Source organism: Ursus arctos, unplaced genomic scaffold, assembly GCF_023065955.2.
Source record: "Ursus arctos isolate Adak ecotype North America unplaced genomic scaffold, UrsArc2.0 scaffold_26, whole genome shotgun sequence".
Classification (NCBI taxonomy): Eukaryota; Metazoa; Chordata; class Mammalia; order Carnivora; family Ursidae; genus Ursus; species Ursus arctos.
In genome coordinates this window covers 31686760-31713017 of record NW_026622941.1, presented here as the reverse complement: position 1 = coordinate 31713017, position 26258 = coordinate 31686760, and the positions used below count along the sequence as shown (strand labels likewise).

The window sequence follows — 26258 nt, the reverse complement described above, 5'->3', positions numbered from 1 at the left end:
AAGTCTTAGGTTGATTTTCTATCTTATATCTAAAGCTGGCAATAAAAATTTCCCTCACATTCAATCATCTGTTTTTTCCCCCAGGTAAACAGTAAATATAGTTTGCCAATGAGAGCGGTTGTATAAGACTAATCTCTCCTGACAATGATTATTATAAACCACAGAAAGAATTTTTAGAACTGTTTAGGACACTGGAAAACTCCAGCTCCAGGAGTAGGTTAGAACTGAAGGGGATTTGATTTTTTTTTTTTTTTTTTTAAAGATTTTTCTTATTTATTAGAGAGAGAGGTAGAGAGAGAGGTGGAGAGAGAAAGAATGCACACAGAGGGAAAGGGAGAAGCAGACTCCCTGCTGATCAGAGAGCCCAACGTGGTGCTCGATCCCAGGACCCTGAGATCATGACCTGAGCTGAAGGCAGATGTTTAACCGACTGAGCCACCCAGGTGCCCCAGGGGATTTGATTCTTGAATGGCTCATGACGAGTCTACATTTATGGCTTTTTACTTGAGGGTAGCCCTCAATCCATAATGGATAGCTAGAACTTAAGTAGAAAATTATAGTTTTATTTGCTTACAGTCTCAGTGGCTAGAGTTTAGGGTGGTCAGAGTGGGGTGGAATTTGAGGGTGAAAATCCAGGAAAAGAATGATCCACAGAGGAGGAAGCCCCCCAGATCTGAATATTAATTTGCCATGAATGTTTTACTGACCTCAGAACTCTGAAGATATAGCAGAGATTCCATGGAGCCTGTGGAAAATAACAGTTACAAGATGATAAAAGCTGGGAGAGATTTTATTTCCTGCCTGTATGAGGAGTGACATATTCAGAGTTTGAAACTCAAGGTTACAGCTCAGGCTTTCCGTTAGAACTACAGAAGGACCGGGCCTTAGAAGTAAAGACTTTGTTGCATGACTAAGGATTTGCCCTAAGACCAAAACTGAATCAGATTCACACTAACCCAGTATAAAACCAAGCCTCCACAAACTCAAGGGGGCTGAGAGGAAAAAGTCTATAGCATTCAGAAGAAGAGAATAAAATCTAGGGTCTCTACAGTTTATCATTCACGATACTCATATTAGACATGTGAATAAACAGAACTTATGACACATAACTAAAAGAAAAATTGGACAATATAGACAGACCCTCAAGATAATGTAGATGTTGAAATTAGCAGAGAGGACTCTAGAGCAGCTATTATTAATGTGTTGAAGGACTTAGCAAACAAGATAGTCATACTGAGTGACCACATGGTGAATCTCTGCAAAGAATGCAACCTATAAAAAATAAAACCAAATAGAAATTCTAATAGTGTAAGTACGATCTCTGAAATTATAAATTAACATCTAAAAAGTTCATTGGATGGACTTAACAGCAGATTGAAGATGATAGAAGATAGGACCTGAAAACTTGAAGGCAGATTCATTGATACCACCTAATCTGAAATAGAGAAAATAATAAAGTTGAAAAAGAGGCCTCAGCGACCGAGGACACAAGGTCGAATATTCTTATATACCTCTAATTAATACTAAGTAGTCTAATATACATGTAATTGAAATCCAAGAAAGAATAAGGGAGAAAACAGGTTAAAAAAAAAAAAAAAGTAATGGCCACAAACTTCCAAAATGTGGTGAAAGCACTAAGTCCTGATTCCAGAATACTGTGAATCCCTAGTAGGATAAATATAAAGACGAGCATATGCAGGCGTATCATAATCAAATGGCTGAAAACAGAAGATACATACAGAGAAAGTTAGGATCCAAGGAAAAGAAGACAAGTTACATGAAGAAGAGCTGCAATACAAATGACAGCTGACTTTCCATCAGGAACAGTGGGAGGTCTGGAGACAATGGCATGTCATCTTTAGGATACTGTTGACCCTTGAACAACATGGGTTTGAACTGCATTGGTCCACTTAACAGATTTTTCCGACAGATACAGTATAGTGCTGTAAATGTATTTTCTCTTATGATTTTCTTGGTAACATTTTCTTTTCTGTAGCTTTAAGAATACAGTATATAATACAATCACATACAAAATATGTGTTAATCAACTGTTAGTTGAATGTTACTGGTAAGGCTTCCAGGGAACAGTAGGCTAGTAGTAGTTTTTAGGGGAGTCAGAAGTTACATTTGGATTTTTGACTGTGCAGGGTGGGTGCCCCTCACACCCATGCTGTTCAAGGATCAATTGTACTGAAAGAAAAATGTCAATCCAGTAGGAGAATATCCTTCAAAAGTATAGGTAAAATAAAAACATTTTCAGAAAAAGTAAAATTAATAGAATCTCACCACCAGACCTCCTGCATTGTAAGAAATGCTAAAGGAAATTCTTTAGACCGAGGGAAATGACCCTTGATGAAAACTCATCTACAATAAGGGACAAGAGCACCAGCTATTAAAAATAGGCTAAATATAAAGGACTTTATTTCCTCTCAATTTTGTCTAAAGACATATGACTTCACATTTAAATGTAATGTACTTAGCTATAAAATATGTGATGCTGATAGTAAAAACATTAGAGGAAGTAAATGGAAATTATATGTTTCTCAAGAGTTACAGTGTTATCTCTAAGTAGTAAAGATGCCTATTTTTATCCCCAGAACAACCATGAGACTCTATTGTAAAAAGATATAGCTAAGAACCCATTATAAGAATTAAAATGGAAGGGCATCTAGGTGGCTCAGTCAGTTGAACATCCGACTCTTGGTTTTGACTTAGGTCATGATCTTGGGGTCATAGGATCAAGCCCCATGTTGGGCTCCATAGTCAGTGGGGAGTCTGCTTCTCTCCTCCTCCCTCTCCCTCTACTCCTCCCCCTGCTCTCTCTCTCTCTCAGGTAAATTTAAAAAAAAATTAAAATGGAAGGGTGCTTGGGTGGCTCAGTCACTTAAGCGTCTGACTCTTGATTTTGGCTCAGGTCATGATCTCAGAGCCGTGAGATCAAGCCCTGTGTCCAGCTCCATTCCCAGTGTGGACCCTGCTTAAGATTCTCTCCTTCTCCCTCTCCCTCTCCCTCTCCCTCTCCCTCTCCCTCTCCCTCTCCCTCTCCCTCTCCCTCTCCCTCTCCCTCTCCCTCTCCCTCTCCCTCTCCCTCTCCCTCTCCCTCTTAAAAAAAAAAAAAAAAAGAAGAATTAAAATGGATATTTAAAATATTTGGATAAGCTGAACAAAGGCAAGAAAGGAAGAACACAATAAACAGATGGAACAAATGGAAGGCAAATAGCAAATGGTAGACTTAAAACCCAATTATTGCAATAATTACAAAATATAAAAAATGTTCATTGTGCACAGAAACATGACACAAGCCTATATTGTCTAAAAGTGACACAATTTAAGTATAGTACTACAGACAGGTTAAAAGTAAAAGAGTGGGAAGAGATTTACTCTACAAACACTAAGAAAGCTGGTGTGGCTTCGTTAATAATCACACAAAGTAAGACTTTAAGACAAGCAGTATTTCCAGAGATAAAAAGGGACGTTTCATAATGATAATAGAGCCAACTAATCAGAAATAATAATAAATAATAAAGACTAGAAGTCGATACAATAGGAAGGTAAGCAATAGAAAAAAATGTTTCTTTGTAAAGATTAATAAAATTGATAAACTGATATGACTGGTTAAACTGATTAAGAAAAAAAGCTAAAGCACGAGTTATCAATATCAGGAGTAAAAGAATGCATCATTGCTATGGACATTATTAGGATAATGAGGGAATACTTTGAATGAGTTTATGCCAATAAATTCAACAACTTAGGTGAAATGGGAATATTGCTTGAAAGTCACAGCCCTACTAAAAACTGACACAAGGTAAAATGGAAAATCTGAATATCCCTGTATTTATTAAATAAATTGAATCGTTATTAGTAGCCTACCTGCAAAGCAAATCCAGGCCCAGATGGTTTCAGTGGTGAATTCTGTAAAATATTTAAGGAAGAAATAGTTCCAAGATTAAACAAAAGAAAACGGTGATGGAAGGAACACTTCCCACCTGGGGTTTTGAGGACAGCATAACTCTAATATGACCCAAGCTATTACAAGAACAAAAAACTCTAGATACTGATTGAAAGTATCCTTACAAAATAGTAGCAAATCAAAGCTAGTATAATAAAATATAATAAATTTGTGGTCAAGTCAGTTATCTGAGGAAAGTCAGGTTATTTAGCATTTGAAAATTAATTCGTGCAGGTCACCATGTTCAAATTATTAAAAAAAGGAGGATCTATATAATTAACTCAATATATGCAGAGAAAGCATTTGACAGAATAACATTCATTTATGCCAAAACCTTCCAGCAAACTAGAAGAACACTTCCTGAACTCAGTAGAGGACAGGTATGAGAAAACCTGCGGCTAACTTTGTACCCAATGGTAAAAGCTGGAATGCTTTTCCTTACTATCAGCTACAAGGCAGAGATGTCCACTGTCACCATTTACAGTCATTCAAATTCATTCACATGGACAAGGTGATTCTAAAAGTTTTTACAGAGAAGTAAAGGACCTAGAATTGCCAAAACCATCTTGAAGAATGAAACTGGGAGAGTTTGCCTGATTTCAGGACTTAGTATAAAGCTAAAGTAATCAAAACATACTGGTAAGGACAGATAAATAAATCTGTGAAATAGAACAACAATGTGGATGTATCTCAAAAAACATGATTGAAAGAAGTTAAATGCAAGAGTACAGTCTCCATGATTCCATGTGATGTTCGTTAACATATAAAATAAGCTATGGGGACAGATATTCCGTCATTGGTTGTCTATGGCAGTAGGGATTGACTGGAAAGAGAGGGGTAATGGGAACTTTCTGGAATGATGGGAATGTTCTGATTTTTTATTAGGATGGTGGTTATAAGGGTATATATTTTTTAAAACTCTTAGAATGGTATACCTTGGATCTCTTCATTTTACTGTATACAAATTGTACCTAAAAATTGTTGACCTGCACCTTCTGTGAGCTCCTTCCATTATTTTCCTTTTCTGCATTGGCCAGTGACTAATTTAAATGCTGCTTCTGCATTGACACTTTTCCTAACAGCCTCCGTTGAAATAACTTTTGTCCTTGCTCCTACACTGTGCCAAAACCTCAGTCATAGCAATTAAATGTAATCCTCTTTTGTTTGATGATTGCTAGTGTATAAGCTCCTTGAAGCAAAGGATGTCTGCTAATCATGAAATCTCCCAAATCTGTAGGCCAGAGCTCTGGATAGGGAAGATTTTCAGAGTGACCAAAAAAAAAAAAAAAAAAAAAAAAAAAAAGAGAAGAAAAGAAAAAAAAAAGGATATGTGTTCAGGTGTGTCTGTGTGTGCGTTATTTCTAGCACAATACTGTGCATTTTGTGGAGGTCATTGTATTTTGTCATGTAGTTGAAACCTACTTAACATCTGTGCAAAGCACAGTCACTTATTTAATATCACATCTTATTCTCTCAAAGTAAGTGTATTTTACTGCTTCTACTGTAGTCACAACACTCTAAATAAAATTTGGCCAAACTACCTGCCCGATACACCACTATCAAATCACTTTAAGGCATTTCCCCTACCTACACAGAGTTAATATTTTCTTATGTTTACATATTTGGCAAGATTTTTTAATAGTTACAGAATCATTCACCAGGTAACACAAAAGTTGCTCATTTGCTGATCATATTTTACCTGCTTTTTACTTGAAAGATTCCAACTGGGACATACTGATTTTTTTTTTCTTATGTACTTTCAGCCTTGTTCTCATGTTTACTCTCTTGCTGCCATCAGATTATCAAATATGTCAGTCTTCAATATTGCTGTTCTATGGGGTCCTTGAAGGCAGAGGGAAACTAATTTACCAGCCTGGGATCTCAATTTATTCTTTTAATTTCTTATCTGTTAAAATGGAGTTGCGAGTCATGCACTAAAATTGAAAAATATGTTAGGTGAGTTGTAATTATAGCAGGTGGCTAAATTCAGTGTCACCCTTTTTCATCTAAAACTTGGCATTAAGTAGAAACATACTACGTAAATTATAGTTTTTTTTTAAGATTTTATTTATCAGAGAGCGTGCACGTGTGCACAAGCAGGGGGCATGGCAGGCAGAGGGAGAAGCAGGCTCCCCACTGAGCAAGGAGCCAGATGCAGGGCTTGATTCTAGGAACCTAGGATCATGACCTGAGCTGAAGGCAGACGCTAAACTGACCGAGCCATCCAGGCCTCCCCATAAATTATTATAATTTATATTTGGTGATTGTCAGGTAAATGTCTTGTGATTGGTATATGATGGTGATCATTTCTTTTGTAAATCCAAGAATAGAGATCTTTTAGTAAATGCATAACTCATATGATTATTAAGTATATGAGAAGAACATGAAAAAAATTCTCAAAATCCATGGGAACATTGAACAATGAAGTCAGGTAGCTGAAGATGTAGGACTGAAGGACCAGTGTTCTTGAATGTGGTTAGAAAGGGTTGGGTTTTGCCTTTTTAAGGGGAAAACATTTCATTACCCTAAACAAGGTAAATGATATATATTGGAAAGTTCCAGCTTGGCGGATGTTTTTTGATATCTCTGGTTTAAGTGCATTCATGATGCTTAATGATTGGTGTAGACTTTGGCACTTGATGTACATTAAGGTGATGTTTGCAGGGTAAACATCTCAGAATAACAGCTCAGATAGATCATAGGAATTCAGCCTTATCTTTCCAAGTAATACAGTAAATCATTAGGTAACACTTTCGAAGAATTTACTGATTCTAACTGCTGACCCTTTTTATTTTCAACTAACTGTTTTGGGAAAAAATGGTTTAGAGTTTATTTCACAGTCTGTGTAAAAGGATGCCAGTTGGAAACTGTCAAGTTTTGAAGAATAAGGCTTAGTATCTTAATATTTATGATATACTTCTTTTTTGTGCTGTTCAGAAAGGGCTAACATGAACACGATTTGTAAATCAATAGGAAATAGATATAAACAGAGTGCAAGCTACAAGACAGAGGATGGAAATGAAGCTATCAGAATGATACCGTTTGTCACTTGATTTTTTTCCAGTGTATTATAAGACAGTATTGGATATTAAGGAATATTGCTAAAAATCCTTACCATACAAGGGACAAACTTCAGAGATTATCACTGAACTAATCTGTGTTTTGAAAAATAGCAAGATTCTCTGTGATGAGAATATAAGGTAGAGATTTGGTTGAAAAATACATTTAGCAATGTGAGGTTGGGAGACAAGTAAGGAAGTGATTATTGAACTGCACCTTAATGCTCTCATGGCCTGTTGGGATAATTGGCTAACTGACTGCAGTCTCCAAAAAAACCTTTATACACTTCTCAGAGTGAAGTGTCCTTCCTTAGTAGAACTCAAGAGCTATAAAAACAATTGCATACAATTTGCTTTAAATATAACGTATTGTAATACAGCTTTCTTAGCTATGATTGTTTTTCTACAATAACTTGACTTATAATTAAAACCATAAATCATACAGCTCTCCTATTGTAACACATTGGGAACTTAAGAAAGAACAGAGAGGAGAAGAGACATAAACAGCATGTGGATGCAAGATACAATTCTTCACTCTTGCACAATTCCTTTTGGAAGGGGAGAGGCTTGGAGAGGCCTTGGGGAAGCAGAGATTGAAAAACAAAATGTAGTGGAAAGCAATGTTTGATCTACCACATCCCTCGTGTAAAATATTTTAGAAGGATCAAATCAAATTGGTGTTTTTTTTTCTTTTTGCTCCCAGTCATCTTTTCTTTTAATAATAATTTTTTATTATGTTATGTTAGTCACCATAGAGTATATCCTTCGTTTTTGATGTAGTATTCCATGATTCATTATTTGCATATAACACCCAGTGCACCATGCAATATATGCCCTCCTTAATACCCATCACCGGCCTATCCCAGTCCCCCACCTTCCTCCCCTCTGAAGCCCTCAGTTTGTTTCCTGGGGTCCACATAGTCTCTCATGCTTCATTCCCCCTTCTGTTTACCCCCCCTTCATTCTTCCCTTCCTTCTCCTACCGATCTTCCTATTTCTTATGTTCCATAAATGAGTAAAACCATATGATAATTGTCTTTCTCTGCTTGACTTATTTCACTTAGCGTAATCTCCTCCAGTCCCATCCATGTTGCTGCAAATGTTGGGTAATCATTCTTTCTGATGGCTGAGTAATATTCCATTGTATATATGGACCACATCTTCTTTATCCATTCGTCTGTTGATGGGCATCTCGGCTCCTTCCACAATTTAGCTATTGTGGACATTGCTGCTATGAACATTGGGGTACATATGGCCCTTCTCTTCACTACGTCTGTATCTTTGGGGTAAATACCCAGTAGTGCAATTGCTGTCATCTTTTAAACTATCTCCTGCCACGTTACCTATATTTTTCCTACACGAAAATGTGTATGTTAAAAATGAAATTCAAATTCAGTTTGGCCCAGCATTCAAGCAGTACAAGTTTGCCCATACAAATGAGATATTTTCTTTTAATTAATAGTTGATAATTTTCATAGTAAAACTCTGGTGTCGGGAATAATAATAGATTCCATTTGCCACCAGCAGGTCTGTGTTTTCCCTTCCCATGGGTCCCTTTGTGTCAGGTACTGTGCTCCATATGACTGGGGGCACTGCTCCCAGGCAACCCCTTTGCCTTGTTATCCTGCAGTGCTTTAATATATTTAACAGAGGTGAGTGAACAATAAAGCTTACAAAGTTTATCCTCAGAAGTCTTTAAACATGAGGTTAAGATAAATTCTGTCTTCTATGATTTCTGCAGAATTAAATTAACTAATCATTAAACATTTATTATAGCTTGTCTTACAGTAAACATTGGGAGCCAGATTGCCTAGATATTATTTTATTTCTAAATTTTTAAAAAGATTTGTTTATTTTAGAAAGAGAGAGTGGAGTCAGAAGGCAGGGGGAGGGGGAGAGAATCTCAAGCAGACTCCCTGCTGAGCATGGAGCCCGACACAGGGCTTGACCCCAGGACCCTGAGATCATGACCTGAGCTGAAATCAAGAGCCAGATGCTTAACTGACTGAGCCACCCCGGTGACCCAAGAGTACCTAGATTTTAATACTAGTTCCACAGCATACTAGTTCTATATCCATTTATAGCTGGTTTGTCTTTAAAATGGGGACAATAATGATACCCACTTTATAGGGTCATTGTGAAGACAGACTGACTAATGTTTCTTAAGCCCTTTGAGCAGTGCTTGGCACATAGTAACTAGTGCTGTGTACTAGCTCTTACTATTGCTGCTCAGTGGGTACATGTCTAAGCTACATTCAAGTAGTTTTTTTAATGTATTGGAACATAATCATCACCCTGTGGAACTACTAGAGAATAAGTAATATGTTCATCATGTTATCAGTAGACCATCTTATCAGATAACCATTTTGTTATCAAAGAAGTGGGGCAGTTATGAACTACACAGTTCTGTGTCTTAAATGGCCATCTATGAGAGGATACTTTCCTTCAGTTTTGTAGGTGAGAGCAGTATGATTCTTTTAAAACAAGAATGGTGGCAATTATGGATTCAAGGCAGGACCTATTTGGTTGTATGTGGGGTACCACCAGGGGAAGGGCTGTCTCCTGGGAATGCTGGATATTTGATTCACAGAGCTTCAGTTCTTGGCACTGGGACGAAGGCTTAACCTGAGGTGAAAGAGCTGGGCTTGCCTCCTTTGGTGATTGCTGTACCAGCCACACCATTGGAAAGCATTGCTCACCATCTGAGGGCCCATCCTTAGTTTACTGGTAGGCAGGTACTGATGTGGCTAGTTGGACCAGAAAATAGCTCATTTGTTACCTTCAGTTGAGAAAGTTTAAAAAGATATCTCTGTGAATGATGAGGATGCCACAGAAGAGTCTAAAGGATTTTAGAATTCCTGAAAGGTTGGCATTTTTGTTCTAGTCAACCTGCTTTCCCTTTCTGTCAGCTTGGTGGGCCCCCAGAAGATAAATAGCTTTTGCCTTATAGTATGGACCTTGGGTGCTTCCTGTTCACGTTCACCCCTTGGGTTTTTAAAAACACTTAGATCAGTGGTTCTCAGCCCTGACTGCACATTAGCACCACCTGGGGAGCTTTTAATAAAACAGAATTTCCTGGGCCTGGAGCCCAGACCAATTAATCAAAATCCTGGGTGGGTAGGGCCTGGACATTGGTATGTTTAAAAGTCTCCCTCCTCCCATTCTAATGTGAAGCTAGAGCTTAGAACCCTTGATTTAACTTATAATAATGACATCTCCCATATCCATAGGTAAAACTTTCGGGGGGGGGGGGAACTAGGATTAAAATCTAGGCACTCTTGGGTCACCTGGGTGGCTCAGTCAGTTAAGCACCTGGCTCTTGATTTCGGCTTAGGTCATGATCTCAGGGTCCTGGGGTCAAGCCCCGTGCCCTGGTTTGTCAGTAGACTTTCTTATTAGTATATTTTTTGTCACTCACGTGGTTCCTGATTTCCTTGGATTTTTGAGGACTCAAGGTGAGTCCAAATACATACTGCCGTAACTAAGCCTATAGAGTTCTTGCTCTTTTAGTCTCATGATAAAATTTTCATCAGTAACACAGCAAAGCAATCTCTTTAGTTTTTCTCCTGTTCTCCAATCCGCACATCATCAGAGCAACAGTTTTTCCTCAAGAAAGTAATTGGTTAGTTCTACCTACTGACTTTTGGGTGGATGATACAGCCGAGATAGGTAAGTTGCATTGAATTGATAGGTGAGGAAGTCAGGAAGGTAAAAACATTTTTTTTGGTGAGTGCCTTCTCCATTCTAGGTATCAATTGTATGGTTTCACTTAATTCTCTCAGCGGTCCTATGAAATAGACGCTGTCACCTGTGCATTAAAATATTAAATAACTTGACCAGGGTTTTGTGGTTAGTATGCCTGGGTCTGTTCCTATGCTCTTTCCATCATAAACCACAGCTACCTCACATCTTAATGTATTTGATCTCTACAGAGCCTTAGAAATTTATTATTATCAAAATACTTTTATCATTGTTTGGGAGGAATAAAATGTTTTCTACCCTTCAGAGTTCCTCTGCCTGGTCTAAGAATTAAATTGACATGAGATCACTTAACAAGAGACAAACAGATAACAGTTTAATGACATGTATACTTCGTGTATAAGTGGGAGAGATCCACATAAAACTAACTCCCCAAAATGGCCAAAGCCATCAACATCTTCATCTAAAGACAAAAGAAAATGTTGGGGATGGAGAGTCAGTTAAGACAGGTTACCAGGAAAAGCTCAGTGAATAAGGGTAAGGTTGTGATACAGATGTAAGTTTTGCCTTCTTTGATAAGAGTTCTGAAGACTGAGTCATCGCCCTCTTCCCCCTGGAGGGAGACACCCTTACAAATGGACGTTTCCCTTGTAAACGTAAATGCCTCTTACAAAAGGGTAACTTTTATTTGGTTTTCAGAGCTTTTCCTGTGTTTGTAGTTTCTTAAAGATAATCAGCCTAAAATAATCCTTATGCCAGAGAGACTCATTTTGGGGTGGGAAATTCTTTACATCATGTAAGGTAATCAAAATATAGTAAAATAAGCTTTGTTTTACTTCTAGAAGAGAAGCATTAGGACGTAAATGTATAAAAAAATCATGTTTGATTTTGCCTAGTCTCTGGAACCGAGCTTCAGTAACCTTAAAGGCTGGCGGTTGAGAGCCACCCGCCTTAGAGTTAGGGCATTGAATTGTTTATTCCAGACCTAGACTCTTGGATTTTAAAGGATTGGAGGGCTGAAGTAGTCTGTCTTCTATAGCTTGCTTTAGAAACGTAAGCTAATATGTATGTTTGCAATTTTCTTTTTATCTTTCCCTTCTCTTCTCCTTTTTTTTTTTTTTTTTTTTTTAGTTTTTAGAAATACCGTGTCCTGGGATTAAATAGTGAGCAATAAAGTGCACAGTATTATTTCAGTGCTGCTTTGAAGTACTCCGTGCAGCCCTTTAATCTTAATTTATCACTAAGGGGGTTTGGAGAACAGAAGGAAAGATCATGAAAGATGTAGAGAAATGACACATAGGCTCCCATTTTTAGGATTTTTAAAGTTTATTTCCTAATCCAGTATATTTCGTATTTGCCTTTTATCACTTTTCTTTTACATAATTGGCAGTAATTGTGAATGCAATTGTGTATAACCTTTTTCTTCAAGAAAACACAAGTGAATAAAAATGTCATTCATTTACAGCAATAAAACATACATTAAAGTAACACATTTGGTTGTGCCAGTTAACATCTTAAGAGGAAGTTGCCACAAGCATGCATTTGTGTGAGCCAGTCTCAGCTCTCATCTGGTTTTCAGATGAGACATCTTCAGAAAAGGTCTGATTATATCTGGAATAACAAACGGTTTAATTGGAAGGAATTACCTTGCAACTAAGTTTGCAGAGCTAAATGACCCGGAAGAATTGCTGCATGAACCACAGTGCTATGCAAATGTGAAGTCTGCTTAGTGTCTGTCTAGCTAATGCAGAAAGTGTACATGTACAGCTGCTTTTGTATCATTTCTTAGACTATTAAGTGCCTACTGTGTGCAAGATATTTTATTAGGTGCTTTGTCAAATACAAAGTTAAATACACAATCAAGTGAGACAGGTATGTAATATAATACAAGGTATAATGACATAAATGGAGGTTAAAACACTGTGTTCTGTAGGTTAGCAGAGGGAGGAATGATTAAGTATTGGTATAATTGTCACAGCCCATGGATTAAAGCAGTAAACACTTTCAATAAGATTTAATACTGTAAGCCAAATGATTCATTTAGTCATAAAAACTTTGTTTAAAAAATCTTATTTTTTCTGTTTCCCTGTGTATTTTTCGCTGCTGTTTGGAGGGAGATGCTCTTTTTATTTTGTTTTGTTTTGGTTCAAGTTTTTATTTAAATTCCAGTTAACATATAGTATAATATTAGTTTCAGGGCTAGCATTTAATGATTACATAGAATACCCAGTGCTCATCACAACAGGTGCCCTCCTAAATACCCACCACCCATTTAGCCCATCCCTGCCTGCCTCCCCCACTGCCTGCCTCCCTTCCAGCAGCCCTCAGTATGTTCTCTACAGTTAAGAGTTTGTTTTATGGTTTGCCTCTCTCTTTTTTTACAATTATGTTCATCTGATTCATTTCTTAAATTCCACACATGAGTGAAATCATATGGTATTTGTCTTTCTCTGACTGATTTCGCTTAGCATAATATACTCTAGTTCCATCCGTGTCATTGCAAATGGTGAGATTTCATTCTTTTTTATGGCTGAATAGTATTCCATTGTATATATTTTCCACAGCTTCTTAATCCATTCATCATCAGTCAGTGGGACATTTTGGTTTTTCCATAATTTGGCTATTGTTGATAGCGCGGCTATAAACATCAGGATACATGTGTTCCTTTAAGCCAGTATTTTATTTATTTATTTATTTTTATCCTTAGGTAAATACCTGGTAGTGCATTTGCTGGGTCGTGGGGTAGTTCTATTTTTAACTTTTTAAGGAACCTCCATACTGTTTTCCACAGTGGCTGTACCAGTTTGCATTCCCACGAAGAGTGGAAGAGATGTCCCCTTTCTCTGCATCCTCACCAACATCTCGTTTCCTGTGTTAATTTTAGCTATTCTGACAGGTGTTAGGTGGTATCTCATTATAGTTTTGATTTGTAGTTCCCTGATTATGAGTGATGTAGGGAGCATCTTTTCATGTGTCTGTTAGCCATCTGTATGTCTTCTTTGGAAAAATGTCTATTCATGTCTTCTGCCCATTTCTTAACTGGATTACTTTTTAGGTGTTGAGTTTGATAAGTTCTTTATAGATTTTGGATACTAAACCTTTATCAGGTATGTTATTTGCAAATATCTTGGAGTGAGAGGTAGTCTTAACACCTATGTGACAATTGTATTTTTTTTTCCTGCTGTTTTGGAATTAAAATGAATTTGTTTGAAAAGTATTGGACTTAGTTCACAAGTTGTATGTCTGGAGGCTTCAAGGCTGCTCACTCTGTTTTGGATTTAACATAGTTTAAAAGTTGGAATAGCTTTGAAAAGTGTATTGAGTCGAGTGGCTTCTAATTGAGTTATGAATATCAGTGAGTATGGTTGTTAATGTAATCACAGATGGCTTTCCGAGCTCTGCCATCATAAATCTGCCATGGAACATACCCAGGGAATTTGGATCAACAGAAAATATAAAAGCGTCCTAGATCCACAGAAGTTTCCATTCGAAAGCGACCTCGCAGTTTATCTAATCTAGCGGCAGGTAGAATCGCGTGAGTGAAGGCGTGAGCCACAGCACGGGGGAGCACCTGCAGGTTATGTAGGTGGGAAGGGCTCTTCCCAAGCATATATGAAGAACTCCTGCAAATCAACGAAGACACTGACAGATCAATAGAAAAACAGGCAGAATTCAATTCAGAGAGATGGAGGCCTAACATCAAAGAGATGTTAGGAGATCATTCCAGTGGTCAGAATAATTTTGGAGAGAGCTTTGATATTGATGTACTCATATTAGTGTTTTTGTTATTTCTCTGATGGATTTAAAATGATATGCTTATTTACTATATTTCTATCATTTTAATAATGATTATTTGCTTCTAACTATCTTTTTTCTGCTCCGGGCTTCTTAGTTAATGAGGGTGAACGTGATGCTTGATAGCAAAATGAAATCATCACTGATCATTCACACAGCACTAACATAAATCGTTTGGGGCATTTATTTTAATGAAAAATATATGTTTTTAAACAGATTACCAGAGTTTTGTCTCAGCCTCATTTTCTGTTGTAAAATACAGAATTATATGTATTAGTATTAGAAAGGGATGGTGATGATGGTGTTTGCATGATGTGTGTGGTACAGAATGTATATATATAAGTATTTTGACTTTTGCCCCTTTTTATTGTAATTTGAGAGAGAAGACTCAGATTTTTCTCATTTTTTTAGTTTCTCACTACAGCATAAAAATATTCTTTTTTCTGTTCACACACACACACACAAAGGGAAAATCATTCTAATTTAATATTAGATACTGTTCCCAATGTGGGAACACAGACCTTTTATTCATACTCTGTGCTAATAACTCCCGATTTTACAATAATATATGGATTTCTTATTGCAGGTACATGTTGGGACTTGCAGCAATTCCAGCAGTTATACAATTTTTTGGCTTTCTGTTTTTACCTGAAAGCCCTCGATGGCTGATTCAGAAAGGACAGACTCAGAAGGCCCGTAGAATTTTATCTCAAATGCGTGGTAACCAGACCATTGATGAGGAATATGATAGCATCAAAAACAACATTGAAGAAGAGGAAAAGGAGGTTGGCTCAGGTATGTGGATTTTGTACTTACACGAATTTTAAAACTACATAGTGGTTTTATTTAGAAACTGTTTCTTTTGCTATTATTTAATCTCTCTAAATGGTGTAGCAATTTTATGTACATAACCAAATCAAAATAAATATATTTTAATTCAGTTTTAAAAGTAATATAATGTTATAAAAGAAAAACCATCCCTATTATAACCACTATCTTCACATAATTACTATTTTTATTTTTTTAGAGTCTCTTTTATTCTTTCCAAATTGGATATACTTGACATGGTTGTCATCATTTTGTGTGTAGGGGGTAATTTTTGAGTATAGGTATATTTTATATATAAAGAAATATGTGCATATTGACCTTCCATATTAACCAAAAAGTCATAGTGTGAACAATTGTTAAGATAAATCACGTTAGTAAAACTAAATACCTTGTTTACATGTGTCACATTAATTTCCATTCGGTTTTTATAAAGAATAAGAGTATCTTCAGATCCTAGTTTTGGAATCATTTTGTGTTTCCCTGTTTTCATTAAAATGTTTAATTGTCTCATTAAAATTTCACCATGTCAGAAAACCAAAAAAAGTTTCTAGTCCATTTACGTTGATGAATTTCTTTTCAGAGAAGAAATCGTGTAGGATTTTGCAAAATCTCAGGCAGGATCTCTAGTGTTGACGGTCTGATTTGGGTTAGTGATTTGCAGGACGTACATGATGTGAGGCACACATTTTATTATAATACATTTCTCAACAATAACCGTTACCCTGCTCGAGTCACAATTCCCAAATGTATCATTTTCTCCCAACCTTCCTTTTGCCCCTGCATTAATTGGTAGCCCAAGTGGAAATACTGACTTGTGTTAGTCAAATTATTTTTTATACTCGAGAAAATGCAAACACCCACACTCATATATGGAGGTAGGTCACACAGGTCTTGGAAGGTGTGTTCACTCACCTTCTCCTGCCATTCTTTTTGGTGGAGCTGAAGGTTGTGCTTTCCTGAAACAGAATAAACACCGTGCAGAAGCTGGTCACCGTGTTAGCCACACCTGATTACTCACGATTATATATATGCAATACTGTAGCGCGGTGTTATTTTCTTGCTCAGGTCAAAGCCCCAGTGAACTGTGAGCTGAATCCAGGTCAAGGTCATTTCTAACAAACAAGTTTGTGAGCGCGTACCATGTGCCTGGCACTGTTAGCATTTCCAGAGTAAGATGCTAGTGTGAGTATTAAAGAGAATTTTGCTTTTAACAAAGTAATTCACCTTTACTTAGTTGAACATTGTGTTAATTTAAAAATACTATTTTAAGTGTTCATTTAAATGACAAATAACTTTATGTATGCTCCTGTTTGAATTTCTCTTGGTTGTGGCTTGCATGAAATATGAGCTTGTTTTTGTAGTAATCAGCACGCTTGAAGCTCATGTACTAATAATGTGTGAGTGGAAAACCTTTTCAGGTTATTAGGTTATATTAAATACTGTTTAGAACATAAGGTTTTATTATGTAAAGCGTAAGACAACAACTTCATAAAAAAAGCCTTCCTATTTAGGGGTAGGGATACCACTGATTGTACTGTAAAGCATTGCCTGTGTACCTTCGTTTTGACTACTTAAAAATGTCTCTGACTGGTGTAGCCATGCAGCCGTTGACAGTGCACACTATTTGAGTTTCATGATGATTTGGGATGGAGAACCAAGTTTTTAAAGAAACCTGAGTTACTTAAGATTGTAATTATCTGCATCTGCTTTAGTTTTTATGAGAAGTGTTTTGGAGTTAAATAGCACTTTTTTTGGGTAAAGATAAAATATTGCTTTATATACACATTTGGCACAGGGTTTTAAAAAATACTGTGTTACCCATTGAATCCTAATAACATTTGTCCCATGCTTGGGTAAATATCTTAAACTTTGCAACTAATAGGACTTACAATTTACTCATTTCTCGATTGATATTATTTGCGTACTATCACCTTGCTTAGTTTTAAAATTAATCTCATGTTCGGGCGCCTGGGTAGCGCAGTCGTTAAAGCGTCTGCCTTCGGCTCAGGGCGTGATCCCGGCGTACCGGGATCGAGTCCCACATCGGGCTCCTCGGCTATGAGCCTGCTTCTTCCTCTCCCACTCCCCCTGCTGTGTTCCCTCTCTCTCGCTGGCTGTCTCTCTGTCACATAAATAAATAAAATCTTTAAAAAAAAAAAAAAATTAATCTCATGTTCTTTTTTCAAAGTACAGAATAGCATTATGGCATGAATTCACAAGGCAGATTTGCCAGTGTTAAATAGCAAGTAATTTGGGGGCCTTACTTTTACGATTGAGAAATTTGATCGAGGTAAAACCTGTTCTGCACACGTGTGAATTTTATTTCGGCATTGTCACATCCAAGAGCGACACTCTGTCAGTTTAGCTGGAAAATAGAGACCAGTGTTGTCTTAACAACAGGGTCCTGGCCCTCAGTCACTCTACATTCAGAAGTGATAGGGACATATATGAAGAAACAGCTAATTTCAAAATAATAAAAATGTCCTGGCCCAGAGAAGACAAGTCAGCCATTGTGTTGCAGGGTAAGAGAGTAGCCTGGGTTCACCTGTCCGTGGATCCTGACACGGTAGATTTTGAGCCCCAGCTTCAAGCCTGGGAACTCGGGGGAGTGGAGCACAGCTGCCTGGAGGGAGGAACTTTGGGCCAGCCCCTGCAGAATACTCAAGATATTTCAGGAGGTTAGAAAGAAGTTGTGCATGACCCTTGTTTCTTCTGGGGAGAAATATTTTATCATCAGACATGGTGGCTTAGTTACCTGCTACCTGCCGGTGAGCTGAGTAAATCGGTCTGATTCCACATCAGTCCCCATGTCCTTCTCTGGGAGTTTCCAGCATATTTGTAATGTGCGACTGTTAGGTACTTGCTTATGTGATCCTTCTCTTTTTGTAGGATTTTTTATCTTGGTCCCTGGAGTTTAAGATTGATGTCTTTGAGGAAAATAGGCATATTTACCAAAGTATGTATTAATTAAATTATTTTTTGGATGTGTCAGAGATCGGTGCATATGGGATTTACTTCTCCTGGCTTCAGACACACTTTGTGATTTTCTCTAGTGAATATGGTGGCTCTCTGGCCGTGGCAGCAGCAGACGTGAGGCTCCCAGGCCACGCTGTGGAACAGCGTTGGATTGTAATGGTGTTCTGTCTGTTCTGCACATGGCACAAATGTCAGCCTCCTTAGCATGTGATTTCTCCACTATAGTGAGCTAAAATAAAAGGGCAATTGATGGGAAAAGAAGCAAACAATTGATTTTCACGTGGATTCGACGCTGTTTGTACTTCCTGCAGGACTAATAAAGTGAGATTGGAGGTAACAGCAGCTGGGTTTGGAGAGCTCCCTGGCATGGGATACAAGGGAAATGAAAGACGAGTCCTGGCTCTACCCCTAGTGTATAATCCTGAAAAAATTTTCTAAGAGTTGCTGAACCTCGGTTTCTTTTAGAGTTTAAAAAATCTGTGAGAAATGTCTGCTTTTTAATTTTTAAATACTCTGCAGCAGCCTTTCATTCCAAAATATTTATTGAGTGACACTCAAGAGAATTGGGAATGTGGCAATCAATAAGACAAGGTTCTGGTCCTTTCTGTTGGGAGGACATACAGATGATAAAAAATAAACATTGCTGGATAACTACAAATTGTAGTAATGGCTTTAAAGGGAACAAACAAGATGAGGACATTTATAGAGGGCTTGCAGGGGAGTGGTGAGGAAAGGCTTCTTGGAGGAGGTGAGTGTAAAGGCTGAGAAAGGATCAGCAGAGGAGAGCACTGAAGGGATGAGTATTCCAAGCAGAGGGAACAGGAAGTACAAAATCCTATGTATCACTAAGTGGACCAGATTAATTTTCTTGTGGGTTGTGATAATCGTTATGAAGTGTACATGTGCCAGATTTTTAAGGCATTGCAGCCAGAACTAACTATTCGTCTTTATTTAGGTCAGGTTGCCAAGCCTGTGCTTTGACTTAGTAGGGACACACTTACCACTTCTAGAATTCAAAACAAATTTGAGTACAAAGTAATACACATGATCACTTCCATCATTTGTTGCTTATTCCTTACAGATCATTGCCTTAGTTTATTTCATGCCTCGTGGATGTGTACTAGGGTCATAATTTTCATCTGCAGCAGAGGTAGAAACTGGAGAGCCCCCTCGGTAGTTGCATAAGGCAGTGATTCTCAGACTTTTCCACTTAGCTTCAATGGTGCGCGGAGAGAGGCAGGCCTTTTGGGGCCTGGGTTCCATAGCAAAAGGCAACTGCAGTAGGCCCAACATTTATTTGAATTTTTCTGCTTTATCCTAGAAATTAATAAAAGTTGGTGTTTTGTTTCATAATATACCTGTTTACTTAACTTTGGAAGTGTGTTTCCTAGATATCTAGTGTTTATTCATTGGCTTTTACAGTGTTCCATCACTCTGTCATGTACAGTCCCTGGGACGTGCACCCTTCAGTGAACTTAAAGCCTTTGGAGCTCCTCTCTGGGGCAAATCCATGAGGTCCATGAAGTGGGGTAGGAAAAGTTGGAGCTGCCATATTGTCAGAAGCAGGTGGCCATCTCTTAATTTACCAGACATCTAGAAGAAGAGAGAGTCTTTGTCAGGAGCTTTGGTTTATGACGGCAATTGTCTCACAACAAGAAAAGGAGAATCGGTCAACAAAAGAGACAGCACTCCTCTGAAGGCAATCTGAGGAAAGGATCTAGAAATGAAATTTGTGTACTCATAAACTTTATACCATCTCATTTGAAAGCCCTCTCTAATGACTTCTTCATTTTTCTTTTTTTAATTGATACATAGTTGACATACAACATTGTGTAAGTTTCAGGTGTGCGACATAATGATTCAGCATGTGTAGAATTACAAAACGATCTCCACAGTGTCTCATTAATATGCATCACCGCACATAGTTAAAAAAAATTTTTTTTTTTCTTGACGTTTTCAATTTCTTATCCTGCACCAGAGAGCAAGAAATAGATTCCTGGGATGAGGTGAAAGGAGAGCAAAGGCTGCTGCCCACCGGTCCAAGCAGACGCCCTACAGGCAGGGGATTAGGGAAAGTCTCACATTTCTGCACCATTGCAGCCACTCCCTTCTCCGCTCTGCCCTGGGGGGTTAAGGCAGGATCCCTGGGAGGAAATGTAAACAAGGCTTTCTCTCCCTGAGAAACGTGCACAGATTGTTGAAGAACCAATACGAAAAACCAGAGAAGTAAAAAAAAGCAGTGTTTTGGGAGACAAGTTGTCTGGGCAGCTTCGTTCAACAGCAGATGGAGTAAAAGCAGCAAAGCAGGGGAGAAACTGAGGGCACATCTCTGGGCCGTGGAGAGCTGCCTCCTGCTAGTCTGTTTGTTTATAGCATGGGGTCAGTCCGGGGAACTTAAAAATGCATATGCCCTTTTCTTTTGTAAAGGAAAATAGCATTTTCGTGCATCCTGTCTTTAAAAAAATTATATATAAGTCTTTTTTAGAATTAATATTACCTAGATCACTGAGGTCATAGATGCTTCCAAAATAAATTTATTGAACAGAAGACTATCAGTGAGAACGTTGGCCTTGCCCTTCGGTCACTCAAATCTTAATCTGCATAAGTGAGAAGTAGCAACCCAGAGGCACTATCAGATGCTTCAGACAAATTAGATTCAGGCCCACTGGTTGCTGTTATCGGGAGAGTGTTCAGGTTACCCACGCACAGCGTATAATCTCGCAAAAACATTCATGCCAACAAGATTTGCGTTGTTTAATTTTATCAGCTCATCAGCCGGGCAGATGTGGCTCTGTGTTTTGCCTTTGTCAGGTAGTTCAGTCTCCAGCGTGAAAAGGAAGACCGTTGTAGGGAGGGGAGTTTATTCAAGACCCTCCTGTGAGTTCAGTTTAAAACCTGTTTTGATTTACGTCCAGCTCTCTGGGGGTCACGTCTGTCGTACAGGAAGGGACAGCTGCATCTCTCTCTTTTTTCCCTGCAGTGATCTTGCCGTTAGGTCATCAAGTCTTATCTCCTCATAAGTCATTTCTTTTCCTGTGAATTGATATTGCCTGTGGCCATTTTGACAAATCCTGTTCTGCAGAGAGGTCAGAGAGGGTAGATATTTATCATATCCTGATAGAAATCCTCCCAAAAATTTCTTTAGAAATCTGATTGCAGCATAATAACATTGCAGTAGGTTGCTCATAGCGGTAGACATCTGCTGCACTTTGAGGGAAGTGGTCATTTCCCCCAGTATTTCTGGTAGTTTTGCTTAGATTTTCTTCATGTCGTTCTATACCCAGACTAATGCAAGTATGTTATTTACTGGATGAACTTGAAAAAGATATTGACAGATTGTTTCTCAGGATGACCCCCAGTTTTATGTATATAGGCAAGGAAAACATTTCTGGATCTAATATTCTCAAGGTGGTTGTAAAATTGCTAAAATTGTCCAGATGTGAGGCTACTATACATCTCTCCTATGGTAAACAGATTAAAACAAAAGGTCAAGTAAAAAGCTGCTTTAATTCTCTATCCTTGTGTTAACAAGCTGTAAGCTGGACTATTAAAACAATAAACAATTCTGTTCAGTTTCTAGTAAAACTTATTTTTTTAAGTATGATGACTTATTTAAAAGAAATTCTACTTAATTCAACATGGTTTTAAATAAGGGTTGCCTTCGATTTTCTGAACCCCAGAGGAATTTAAAAATCTTACGCAGAATTGGAATAGCTCTTAGATTGTACATTGTAATGTCACTGATTCACCTTTTATGTGGGATAAAGAATAGCACAGAGATTTTTCCACTCAACCTACTTATGGGGGAAGGAAACGTTTTTCAGATTACCTATAGGCTTTCAAGCCATTTTCCTTGATTTATATTGAAAATCCAGATTGTTTTATAAGTTGGAAGGTAATACTTGAAGGCTCATCTTTCTGCTTTCTTACTAAGACGTACTTAAATCCGTATTTCATTTAAAAAGAATCCATGCCGAAGGAATTTTGACTGCCTCAGAGTTTTCTTTCTCCCCCAACATGTTGTGAAGTTCATCCTGTTTTTTAATGTTCTGTATTTAATACAGTCAAGCAGAAGGGAAAGACCCACCTAGGTAGATATTTCAAAAAGAATGTAGTTTCTTAGTTGCTGCTTCAGGGCAGTTCATTTCCAGCTAAACAGTGATCCATCATTCAGCACAGGTGCTAGTCTGCTTTGTAAATAAAACCATAGTCTGGGCATTTTTTTTTTTTCTTCTTGTGATAAGACAAATCACTGTACCCTTTAACAGTTACCTCATCTTTGGAGCAGGTGAGAGGAAGATCCTGAAGAAAACGCAGTTTTTCCATCTCAAAGTGGAGGGCATATGTTGGGACTTTTTAGTGGTAACGAGACTATTCCATTGATGGGCTTTAGAATCAGAATATTAATAGCCATGTCATGTGCTATCTAAAGAAGCATGCCTGTTTACACATGTCAGGAGAGATCTTCTAGTATGTTTCTCAAAAACCAAAGGAAGGGGCACCTGGGTGGTGCGGTGGCTTAAGCGTCCAACTCATGGTTTCAGTTCAGGCCCTGAACTCAGGGTTGTGAGTTCGAGCCATGAGTTAGGCTCCTCCCTCACCAGAAAGTCTGCTTGAGACACTCTCTTCTCCCTCTGCCTTCCCACTGCTCCAGCCTATCTGTCCCTCTCTCTCTCTCTCTCTCTCTCATAAATAAGTCTTAAACAAAAAAAACCCCCAAAAACAAGAGTCACTCTTATCTTTTTTCAAATATTTTAAATTCACTTTGTATTTGGGAGATAAAGTGATCAAATAACATTATTTTTCTCCTTCCTTTACAACTCTACCGTAGGCCCTCTAACTCCTCCGGTCTACCCACTGAGCAGTGTTTTTAATCAGTACCTTACCAAACACTGGCTGTAGATGTGCATTTTAGTTAACTTCTCAGTGTCTGTGTTGCTTGAAATGTAGTAACCTTCAGTACGGAGATGTATACTTGGCAAGATAGATTGAGGAGAAAATTGCTAGATTTATGAAGCTAGAACAACATAAAAGTGCTGTGTTAGTGTCTCACATTTTCAGTATAGTTTTTTCCTCCTGTTGAACTCTTTAAGATATTTCCTTGAAAATAACTCCCATTGCACATCTTTTAGAATAAAATAAAGCTTCAAAATTAGTTTTTTTTTTTTTAGAGAACTGAATCCAATAACTGCTCTTTCCTAAAGGGTGGGTGTGGACAGAGACTTTCAAAATCAACTTTCTATAAAAGCAAAGACCTTTTGTAGGGTTGTCTAAACATTGATTATTCATATTTGAATGATACCAGTGTGAAAATACTAGTAACGATTTCTCTTTACTGAATGCCTGTTTTTGTAAATGTGCGTGTGTGCACACATCTATTCTCTCTCTGTCCCTGTGTCTCTCTGATTGTTAAAACAACCCTAAAAATTACACATTATGATCCATATTGTGCTGAGGAAATGGACAGCTGGCAAGGTTGAACAGCTAAGAAATGAGAGAGGCAGGATCTGAGCCCCACTCTGAGGCGTCTCCTGTCTGTCCTCCCTCCGGCCGGCCAACTCTGCGTGTCATGCCACCTCTGTGCCCTGCAGTTTAGATGTAGATGCTGAGAAAAGACATAGGGTGGCATGGTCCCTGTTCATAGGGAGTGGAGAATCTATCAGATTTCCTTAAGAATGTTCTCCTTTTCTAAAAGGAAAGAATACAAAAGAACTGCGAAATAGAAACAACAGGAAGATAAAGGTTCAAAGTCAACTGACTAGTTTAGCTGCTTCCACCTTGAGAAGAGTGTAGTTTGCAACTGGTTCCTCTTCCCCGCTTTCATTGTCATTGCCTGGGTTAGGTCTGTGGTGTTCACCTCTCTGCCTGCCTCATGGTGCCTTCCACGCTGCCCTTCCTTCTGGTATCTTCCCTCTCTGTCTGCATACCCTAGGGCCTCCAGAGTTACCATCCCAACACACAGATCAGTCCCTCTCCTTCTCAGAAACAAGTTCCTTAACTTGTTACAAGTTACTTTATAGTCTGATTTAAATTGATCTTTCCAGTTCATTTTGCTAGAGCCAAAACTCCATCATCATTCTGGGGGAGAAAAGCACCCCAAGTGACCATGCTTCCTGATTCCCAGGGTGGGGAGACGATGTGGGTTCGAGCTCTGGAGCCGGTAGAGTCAGCAGTTCCTGAGCTTGGCTATTAAATCCAACCAGTGAACTTTGCAAAGAAAAATGTAAAAATGGTCTCATAAAGGGAATATTCAATTTGAGACCTAGTAGCTTATTAGGGATTTTCTGTGTGCTAAGAAGGGCTTTTGATACTGTTCTCCATTAGCGAATTTAACGCAGTTCATTGTTTATTTCTAGGACCTTTTTTAAAAAAAGGCTGAAATAGAAATTTTTAAATGTTTTTTCCTGCTTAGTCCGGTAGGTGCTGATATTTTATCGTGTCGTGCAAGAGTACAAAGTCTACAAAGTGGGTAAAATGTTTCATCTGAAAGAACTAATGAGAAGATAGTAATAGGGATATTCTAATTTTGCTTTTTAATAGAATAGGTTTGGGGCTTTTCTCTTTTGAGTAGAAGGGAATTGATTTTGATGCTTGATTCCAGGAGTTGGCAAGCTTTTTCTGGAAAGGGCCAGATAGTAAGTGGTTGGCTTTGTGGCGTGCAGCTCCTTAGCTCTGCCATTATAGCCTGAAAGCAGTGACAGTATGTAAAGGAATGAAATGTGGCTTTGTGCCAGTAAAACACAAAAGCCTATTTTCTCCTGCCTGTTAGGTTTTATTATTTACAAAAATAGCAAGCCAACTAAATGTGGCCTATGGGCTATAGCTCGCCGACCCCTTCTTTAATCATTGTGTCTGTTTTATCAGTTGCTTCAATTTTTCCTCTTAGGACCGATTTGGGTTACTGTTTATATATTTTTTTGTAAATCTGCGTTCAAGCCTCTTCAACATGGCATTCACTAGCGGGTGTGTCCCCTCTGTGCAGAAAGTGCATTGTGTAAATGTGTCTGTCATGTGTGTAGGTGTGCACATGGTGTGTTGTCACAGAGGGAACCTAAAAAGGAGTGCTGCAGAGAAGCCTCTGGGTGATTGAAGCAGGAGCTTTTTTGAGAGCATATGTCTTTCTGAAAGGCTGGGCCACAGCCTTCAGGCCCATCGTGATATATGGAATCACCTTTGCTCTGATGGGGCAGTAGAAGCCAGGTTCAGTGGTGAGAGCTGGGTCTCATCTCACACTGTGGCTGGCTGCCCTGTCAAAACTGTTGGACCCCCCCCCCCAAAAAAAACATGTGTTTGTTCACATGTGAAGAGAAATTGTTGCTCCCTTTCTTTGGATTACAGTCAAAGCGAAATGATACCTTTCCTGGAAGACAAAATGCACCGAACAAGGAGGGAGATGATTTTATTCAGGCCGTTGCAGTAGGTAGAAAGTTCATTAATGAGAAACTGCTCAAAGAAGAGGGAGCAAACCTGGCGTTTCAGAGAGCAGGCAAACAAGACCCACCCTCCAGCCTTCCTCAGAACTCTCCTATCTCTGAGAGCACAGGGCGGGGTGCCTGCCTTCTCTGTGCTCCCAGCACCTGGGCAGTGCGCTCTCTGGCACTCTGCATTTGATTTTCACGCTCCTGTCCCACTACTGACACCATGTTACTTATCTTTGCATCCCCACCACCAGATACAGTGCCTGCTTTACCTCGGCTAAGTACTCAATGTTTCTTCCGACTGCCTGACTGCCTTTTCTACTCCTATGGGAGGGGTAGGTGGTGATGTCTGACCTTTGATCCCTGAGATGTGGGGGAGGAAATGGAGTGCCAGCAGCACGAGAAGGCTTCCTTGTGCGGGATTCAGTCATCCCGAAACCCCAGGGTTCCCCCCCACCAAGTGGTTGGTGAGGAGGAGATGTAATTCAGTGCAAAATGATTATTGCTGAATGACCCACTTTCCAAGGGCAGATG

The 26258-nt window shown here is 38.6% G+C and overlaps 1 protein-coding gene across 1 annotated transcript in view; it reads left to right on the top strand.

Annotated features, from left to right (window-relative positions):
* SLC2A13 (solute carrier family 2 member 13) overlaps nucleotides 1-26258 on the top strand; it is a 352860-nt gene that overhangs the window by 60568 nt on the left and 266034 nt on the right. The window contains exon 3 of the mRNA XM_026502097.4: nucleotides 15089-15297. Coding sequence (XP_026357882.1) covers nucleotides 15089-15297 — 209 coding nt within the window. The remainder of the gene's footprint in view (nucleotides 1-15088; nucleotides 15298-26258) is intronic.